At 35.7% G+C, this 9,675-nt stretch overlaps 1 protein-coding gene across 1 annotated transcript; it reads right to left on the bottom strand.

The window, feature by feature from the left end:
- Nucleotides 1–981: 981 nt before the first annotated feature.
- spry3 (sprouty RTK signaling antagonist 3) lies at nucleotides 982–9,318 on the bottom strand. The gene is made up of 2 exons (NM_001170509.2): nucleotides 8,910–9,318; nucleotides 982–2,539 (listed from the first exon to the last, which is right to left on the bottom strand). The coding sequence occupies exon 2, from the start codon at nucleotides 2,438–2,440 to the stop codon at nucleotides 1,571–1,573; it is 870 nt and encodes a 289-aa protein (NP_001163980.1). The 5' UTR covers nucleotides 2,441–2,539; nucleotides 8,910–9,318; the 3' UTR covers nucleotides 982–1,570.
- Nucleotides 9,319–9,675: the final 357 nt, after the last annotated feature.

Genomic DNA, 9,675 nt, shown 5'->3' with positions numbered 1-9,675 from the left:
CAGGGACACATATACCCTTGTACCCTTTGGACCCAAATGGCTACCCCATCCTTGTGGCGTGAAATTTGCTGCATTCAGTGGCAGAACAATGAAACTATGCCAAGATAAAATAGCATTTTAGTAATAGCTACTAAAATGGTGGGTTTGAAAAAAAATATTATTATTCCCATTTGCAGCATTTAGTAGGTTTCAAAATGAATAGCAACTAGGCATACCTGCATTTACTGCTTGTATTCTGTCACTGTATGCATATTAAACATCTAAAATCAATATATTAGTATAGCAACCTGTATTCATTAGGTGATGGTTTTTGTTTTAAAAAGGATGATACTTATGTTGGATTTGCTGCAGTTTATCTTGTGCTAAAACTAGTTTTACTGATTCTTGTGTGCAGTAAAGACAAATACATCTTTACTTTTAACCCACAGATGGTAACACTCTCATCAACAAGATAAATACATAGTAAATCATCCTACTTTTCTAGGAACACCTGCAGCAAAATCTACAATGTCTTGCCAAAAGTGGGATAACTCAGATGCCAGAAAGACTGTCAAAATACATTGCCGGTATCTCTGACACTGAAAGTTGTTATGTAAGTGAACAAAATGTAAGCTTCAGCTGCCACCTGAAAATTGTTTGTAAACTGAACTTATTTAAGAATATAATGGTACAATCAGAAAAGATAAAGATGTGATTTACTCATGCAGATTGTATCTTCTTTGGTTTTCATAACATTTTGATATGTGACACAATGCATCTTTACCTGGCTAGATATACTGATTTATTCTTTCTGCTTTAAAAAAATAATAAACGAAAACAGAACGGCTCCTTAGTTTGCTCTTGCAGCTTGTGTACTCAAGATCTGAATAATTCAGCTATTGAAACCACACAAGCACATTCAAGTTCCTAATCCTGATCACTTTACAGTCCTTTCTAGTTTATTCTGTTTTCTTTACCTGGACTGGTCTTTATAGTATACTCTGTTCTGATATATACAGATATATACTTGCAAATATTCCTCTGGTATATCATGATGCACACATTTTCATTTGCCTGTGATCTTCTCCTGTTGTAAACATTTGGTTCTGTAGCTTCTAAGTTGCCAGTCCATTCAAATTTTTGCTCTTCCTTATAGAATGTTGGATTCATTCCTCAGCATAAGCCACGGTGCAATGCTGTGGTGATGCATGTTTTCTTTCTTTCCTTTTTAAGGTCTAGGATGTTTACATTCCAAGATGGAAGATCACCCATACAACTTCTTTTCCATGACCTCCTGATGTGCATATGATCTCCGATCCGTGTGACAGTATCTCAGTAACCCCACTTACGAAACATTAGTTGTTTCAACTTTTTTGATCAATAGACGTGGGGTTTGACACATTCTGATTCTTTTCTTTCACATTTTTAAATTAATTTTGCTCAGCTTTCCAGATGATGATTACATCTTCCTTAATCATTAGAGGGTCTTAGTAAGGCATTGACTGTCACGGAAGGTTTCCAAGAAGAGCACAGTAGGAAGTAGTAACAAGGAAAAGGAAACACAGAATCATAACCAAATAAGGCCTTTTGGTCATACAGGCTTATCAAAAGGCCTTGGGAATGGTGTGCCACTTGATGAGGATATTTTCCTGCAGACAGTGTTAGTATGATTCTCACATCGACAGCCAGGTCTTTTTACCCTATCATAAGCCTTCTGACATAGCTTCAGGCAACCCTTGGCAGGAAGATAGCAGCATAGACAGGGCATGAAGAATGAAAGGAGGCTCATGGCTGCCCATCGGGCACAGCAGGATCCCTGACTACAGGAACAGGGGTCATCAGCACAGTTATCCTCATCATCAGTAGAGCAATGGTAGAACAGGCCTTTAATGCAACAAAGACAAGTCCCATAATCGATGACATTTTCTGCAGAACAAATGCACCTATCATTACAAACCCAGCAGGAAGGGAGATTTCTAACCTGTGCACATTCATTACATTTGCAACGCCCGCATTCTTCACAGATTTTGTTATGGCCATATACATCAGTCGTATCCATTATTCTTTTAATAAATTCATCTTGCTTCATGTCACCATCTTTTGGCTGTGTCCTCATAAATGAGTGGCCAGAATTAGATGGGGTGATTCCGGCTAAAAGTCGTTGATCTGAAGCAGTGGTGCTCCGAGAAACTGAACTTATTGTACTGGAATGGCTTAGATCATGATAAACATGTTGCGATTGATGTTGATGACTTTGGCTGCGGTGTAGATCCTGGTGATTGAAAGACACCAAATGATCATGAGGCCACTCTTGTTTTGCACTGTGCTGTGAAAGAGAAGGGTTTGACCAGGTTTGCGTAAATGAAACTGTAGGTCTCTCCACATAATCATTGTTGGCTCTGATGGAACGTATTTGGTCAATGGAAAGGACCTGTTGGATATCTGCAGTTGAAATATCCATGTCCTTAGATTAAATCTCCTTCAGTCAAACTTTTTCCAGGTTACTGTTGATTTTCACATATATTACTTGGTATGGTCCATCAAGGTACATCTGATGATCCTGCACAATGAGAATACAAATGAGATATTTACTTATATAGCATATTAGTTACTATTAATTTGTAATATAAGCTGTAACTGTGAGTAGTTTGAAAGGAAAATTGCATCTTCTATATAATAGCTCATCAGCAAGCTCTAAGGTTTAAGCATAAAAAAGACTAACTGTTGCAGTTTTTGACTACATTTATGGGCTACAACATTACCTTACACCTAGAACCAGTGCAGTAACAACTTATTGGAGTAAATGTGGTCATATACAGTAAGTCTGGCTCATCCAGCCTAATCACAGAACAAGTGATCTGTGAACGATTTAGTTAATCACATATGTGATTGGCACAATTAGATAGATTCAGTTAGTGCCGTTTCTAAGGCTGATACCAGCCAATGTCAGTGGATATTGTTTGTGTAACATCATGATTTTGGCACTTTGCACAGAGTTATTGTCTTCAAATTCAAACAAAAATGTGTAAACTGGATATATTTCATTATGGCTTATGTAGTTTACGGCTTATGTACGGCAAATATAGTTGTGGGTGTGAAAATTCTGCTGCAGTTGTTTTACAAATTGAATTCATTCATTAAAATATTTGCATCCAAAGATGCTCCTTACACTTGTGGGTTTTGGCTCCCTGCTAATCTGTTTGCTACTTCCACCTTGAATTTGGTGATAGTTCCAAGGTTCCCACTGTATATTGAATTAAAACATGCAACAAAATTGCACCTATATTTGTCTTTATGTAATGAGTTTTCCAACCTGCAGTTCTTCAGCCATTGCTTAGTTTGGATGCAGGTTTGATGTCCCTAGTTTCAGGATTTTTCTGAAAGCGGGGATCCCCAACTTTTGCTTTGCAGGCCACCTATAAATAGCTTGTATTTTTGTTAAGCAGCATAACACTACTTCCTAATCTTTTTCCATCAGTTGTTTCTAAGGTACTGAGGACAGCCAATGAGATGTTGATGGACTACAATACAATGCAGCATCCCTACAGCACCATAAGGTTGTCAGGACAGTTCTGGAAGTTGCAGTACAACTGCGTCTTTAAGTCTGTGAGTTGTTTGAGGTTAGCATAAGTGTCTGACTCCATTTAAATTAGCCATTTGGAGGTTTTACTTAGCATAATGTAATAACTGCTATGGTTATATTATTAAATAGGTTATTGTGATGCTAAAAGAATCATGACTTGGCAGAAAATGGTACAGGAGAACAGGTAAAAATATTATGTCAGGGGAAGGACATTAATAAGGAGACAGGTGGCAAAAAGATACTAAAAGGTACAAGGGACAATACTGTTAGATTGTAGTGTGGGGTTGACCTTCTGTTAAAACTTCTTTCCTAAAAGTCATTTTGAGGTGTCATCACATCTTCTTTCACATTGTATGTATATGTATGTATGTATACATAGTGAAACTATACTGAAATTATCAAAGAAATTGATAATAAAAATATCATTAACATGACACTATGGGGCATATTTATAAAGTATATAAAATATTGTATGTCCAATAATGTCTCCACAAGAAAACACCTGTACATGTGCATTAATGCCTTGTGACACAATGATTCTCATTAATTAATTAACAAAAGCGAATTGGTGTATCTACAATGGTGTGTCCCTACTAACATTTAATTTAAAGGAGAACTACTTCTTTAAGTAGCAGTATAAAATGCAGCACCACTCAACATACATTTTAGCACCTTTCTTTATGCCACAATTTGACTCTCTGGTACACAGATGCCTAGCTATTACTCTGCCTCTTTGTTGTTATACATAAGAGAGGCAACAAAGCTGTTTCATTCATATCTAGAAAGCAGTTTTGCTCATATTGTTTGTAGAGACAACTCTGACTTATAGGGATAAGTGAATGTTTTAGTCCAATACAGATTCATAGCAAAATTCACAAGTGGCAAAATTTTTTGTGAATCTCTGCTACAATTTAGCAATGTGTTTCGTTTCACCAAAAAATAAGTTTTTCTCTTGCATGAGGAAAAAACACCACAAAAATGTAAAAAAAAATCACAAAAGAACCTGAAAAAATACCCAATGACTTTCATTCATTTGGTGGGAGAAAAAAAATCCATTGACTACAATGCATTTGGCACAAGATAAAATTCCCATTGACCTCAATGTATTTGGCATGAGAAAAAAAAGCCATCTGAATCCAATGCATTTGGCACAAGAAAAAATACACTAAAAATGCCCATTGACTCCAATGCATTTGCCAACATTTTTTGCTTAAAGGGCAAAATCATAAGAGAAATCCTTCCTAAACTAGGCCATATATTCCTTTCAAAGTAATAAAAGAGTAACTCACACACACAATTTGTCAAATGCAATAATTGTAGTGACCATAAATCATGGACACTAAAAACATTGGCAATATTGTTCAAAGATAGTCAATGAATACTAAATCAACTGAGGCAGTTTGATGTTCATGTCTTAGAGACCAATATCATTTTGTATTTTATTCAAGTACTGTAACTCTGAGTATGCTAATGGTTTTTATTATGTGTGCAACACTGGTTACAATAGATGGCTAACTCTGAATGGGGTTGGGTTCACTGATAATAGCTTAGTAAACTATGCCAGCATTTCATTAGATATGGCCCCCAGAATCTACTGTACATTGAAGTCATGAGATTTATCTTGCTGGTCTGATAAGGAACAAAATATGGCTGCACCAAACCTACATGAATACAAATAATTAGGCAGGTGCCTATGTGGGAAAGGGTTTCAGCTACAACTTGCAACATCTTCCAAATGTTTTGTGAGACCCATTCAGTGTGTGCACATGTTTAAATACAAAAAAACTTTTAGGGATACATTTTTGTACTGAAGATAGATGTGTCAGCAACTAAAGCTCAGTCTTATTCAACAGATAATAATGAGGTACATGGGTGATAAGTCTTCAAACTAGGGATACACCAAATCCACTATTTTGGGATTCGACCAAATCCTGAATCCTCTATGAGAGATTTGGGCAAATCCTGAACAGAATCTAAACCCTAATTTTTGAGATTAAAAAAAAATTGACTTCCTTGTTCGTGTGATGAAAAGTCATGTGAATTTAAGTACTCAGATTCGGTTTGGCCAGGCACTTCGATTTGTCCGAATCCTGCTAAAAAAAAGGCCAAATCCTGGATTCGGTGTAACATGATTACTTTCTCCAAGCACACAGATAAAGATGAAGGTTTATCATTGTATGGATCAAACACAGATCTTGAAACAAGAAAAGAAGAGGCTGGTTAAGGAAAATAGCCACTGGAGTTCCTCAATCTGTAGGGACAAAGATGGGTCACCTTTGTTTAACTAGGAAATAAGGCGAGAGCATTATATAGAGCATTAACAAAAGTTTATGGTTCATATCTGTGCCAAAAAGATAAATGGAATTGTGATTAAATAACAATGAATACCATGTTTTGTATAACTGTTTTGCATTGTAGTGGTCAGAGGCAATGGCATAATTTATAGTCCCCTCAACATATTACTTTTTATACGTTATCTACTGTTATTCTTGTGATTGTTTCCCAAGTAAATGTGACAGTGATTGAATTGATCTAATTTGAAATGATGCCTTACTTTGGTATACCCCCAAATCATTATGAGTCAATTGAAATCTATGTTAATCCATAAGAATTGTTAATGTCTGGGACAGACATGCTACACCCAGGAATGGTAGGTAGAACAAGCACAGCGGGATGTTGAAAAAAATCTAATGAACATCCACTTGGAATTGGGTGGAATTCATTATATAAAAGTTCTCCTTTAAGGGCATTTGGTAGACTGTAATTACACTTGCCTAACTTTTAATGAGCTTTTCAGAAGCAGGGAAGTAAGGAGCAATTTTACAAAAGTAAAAATATATCATGCCATGTTAAGCTTAGATTGTATTCCATGTATTCATCTGTATAGAAAGTTCAATAAAAGTATTATAAGATAAATCCATTCTCTGGTTTCTCCTTGGTTCTTACACAATAGGATATAAAGTATTCAAGACTGAGGGTATGAAGACTTAAAAGCTATATGGCTACCCTCTAGCCCTGATATGATGCATCAAATTATTTTATGATGAAATATATTTTATTCTTTGTCATTTTTTTTAATCCATTTTGTTGGCAGTTCAACTTTTTTAGTGAAAATTAAAGATCATTAGTGCTGGCCTAAGTATTCAATTTGCCTCCCATAAGCAAAATGCATTAAATTATCAGCAGTCAGATCCTGGGAATGTTGTATGATTCCTGGAGATATATTGCAATGAGAGGCAATCTATTATTACATTTACTTTTTCCTGTAAATGGACTTAATCTCATTAATGGTATCATGCTGTACTGTCCAGCGGGAGTATGGGGAAGGACGAGCCCCACAGCATTAAAGGATGCTCTGTGCAGCAGATACAGCATTAAAAATATTAAGCTTCACCAACCAAGCAATATATTGAAATTATTCTTGCCATGTGTATTTAATCTACATTCTTTTAAAACATAGTTTTACATAAATCATACTTACAAGGTTGAAAAAATCATTAAAAATATATATATTTATATATATATAGCCTTGAATTACAGAGATGATCAGTTGACTTCCAGTGCAATGTCAGCATGGAAATGTAATATCCTTGATAAAAGATCACACACTTACCTCATAGTTTATGTATCACAATGGAGATCAAAATGGATTAGAGTGCATAGTTTTACTTACATTTTCTTTCACAATACAAATGAAATACATGGTAACTGTATACAGAGTGGTGCTTATATCCAATCATACACTGATTTATATAAAATATAATATGTGTATTCCCACTACACACCAGTGGGTGATAGCAGCTCCTGTAATACAAAGGATTCTTTACTTTGTATTAATGTTAGGCTGAAGAGACGCCCTTTTAAAATGCAAGCATGGTTCTATGATTGTATAATTTGGTAGTATAAAACCCATATATTGGGTTGGGATACTGATAATTAAAAAGTAGACCTATGTTACTTTAATGCAGTATTTGCCAACCTCCAGTCTTAATCATTGCATATTAGTTGTATTTAAGCTGTGGCAATACCTTATACACAGTACATATCTTAAAATCATGTGAGACCATGTGCAGTCTATGAATGCATACATTCTATATGTACTGTAGTAAATATAATATGCATAGAATTGGCAAGTCTTCCTAGTTTGATAGTGGGAAGCATGGTGACTTGTTCAAGGTTATGAGGACCACTGTTTCCTTGGCTTTCTATGGCATACCTGGATTGTTTCACTGGAGTTAATCATATATCATTAGCTATATTTTAAAATATATGGGAAGAGAAAAGATCTTTAGAACTGAAGATCTACAATATTTATGCTTAGAATGATACATCAACCAATTACAACATTCAAAATTATGCAAGTATTTTGCAATTGTGCACGTTAAATTTATTAAGACACTAAACTTTTTAACGTTGTGCAAAAGTAGGAACTTTGTTTTCATTCTAGGGCTGCTATCAATGCCGAACAGGGTGTTTCCACCTATGCTATTCCGCAGTGACAGCACTGAAGGATACAGTTACAAAACTAGAAATCAAGATATATTATTGTCACATTGCATAATGTATAAAAATTCAGTTAAATTGCAATCTGTATATATAAAATATAATATAAAATTAATATAATATAAAAATGAGTGAACCAAGCCTTACAATGTAATGGTCTTTTAGACTGCAAGATAATATTCTAAGGAGTGGCTATATAGTGATGCACTGATAATAGCATTCTTTGGGTAAAAATATAGAATATCAGTAACGTAATTGCTTTACTTACAAACAAGAATTGAATTTTTTCCTTGATTTTGTGTCCCAAAGGCTCAGCTATATATAGTACCCACTTCTTCAACGTCATCTTGCAGCCAAACAATTGTTTTTTGTGATTAACGCCTCGGTTCTTTTGCTATTTACTGTTTAAGTTTTAAAAAATAATCTAAATAGGAATATATTTCATTATTTTTATGCCTCATCATGGTTTTATACAGTATCTTAACCAACGCACCTTCTGTTGTGTCACCTATGACCTTTCAAACAATACTGAATGTGTGCACTGTGTGCCACTTTCCCCAAAAAGCAGACTTCCTCCTTTCTGTCCTGCAAGGATTTGTGTCTACACAACATATTTTGACGTGCATTAGAAAACAGATATCTGTGTATAGCATAGTCAAATTAAAACTGCCCCTTTATAGGTTTTATTATTGCTATAAAGTAGTACTGTACACGTGGACATGGATATAGGACATGATAAATACAATGTTATTATAGACATGTGTCCTTATGCAAGCCACAGCATAAATGAACTACTATAGCCCAGATGGCAGAGGAGTAAGAATTAGTAGGGAAGAAGACTCACCTCTGTAAGACTGTAGATCCATGGTGCTTTAAATGAGTATAATCCCCACCCAAATTGATCTAGGTAGATTTACTGACAGAGTGGCTCTGCCTTAGCATGCATGCTGCTTCAGCAAGTATTCTGAATGGATTCCTTCTTTTAACTGTTGAAGCTTGCAGAATATATGGTTTGCATCTATCTTCAGAGCAGCAGAGATAAAGATCTCAAGCAATGTGTGTGGACAGAATGAAGACTCCAAAGATGCTGCACAAAGATGTAAGAGAAGCTGAGAAGACTCCCACGACTGACGCTATATCACACACAGTTTGCAGTCCATTCCAGGTTATTGCCTAGGAATCAATTTGAAAGGGGATGTGTGGCATATCTACTGATGTGCTCGCTCTCTGTATGTCTGGCTAGGGAGACCAAGGGCTGATACTGCTTGAATGCAAACAGAGGAGGTGCTGGGCTGTGACCGTCTGTTTTGTGAATGTGAATGTTTTCAGCTGATCTTGTGAATGAGTTAAGGGGGCGGGGTGGGGTGGAGTTTGGTGGGATTTTGTCAGTCTCTTCCTCTCTGTCTTTCTCTCTTTCACTGGATATTTATTGCTCTTCCCCTGATTACTCTGCGCTTAGTTTCTATTGTTTTTTTTCCCTGCATCATTCTTATTCATTCCTTTCTGTACATCTTCCCTGTGTTAAGTAGTGACTACACTCTCTGCAAATAAGTAAAATACAAGCTATTTACATTATTTAAACATTTTTTGAATAAATGCAAATCAGTAAG

The sequence above is a fragment of the Xenopus tropicalis genome, chromosome 8 (assembly GCF_000004195.4).
Source record: "Xenopus tropicalis strain Nigerian chromosome 8, UCB_Xtro_10.0, whole genome shotgun sequence".
Taxonomy (NCBI): Eukaryota; Metazoa; Chordata; class Amphibia; order Anura; family Pipidae; genus Xenopus; species Xenopus tropicalis.
The sequence above is the reverse complement of the archived record's forward strand: the minus strand, read 5'-3'. Positions and strand labels throughout refer to the sequence as shown.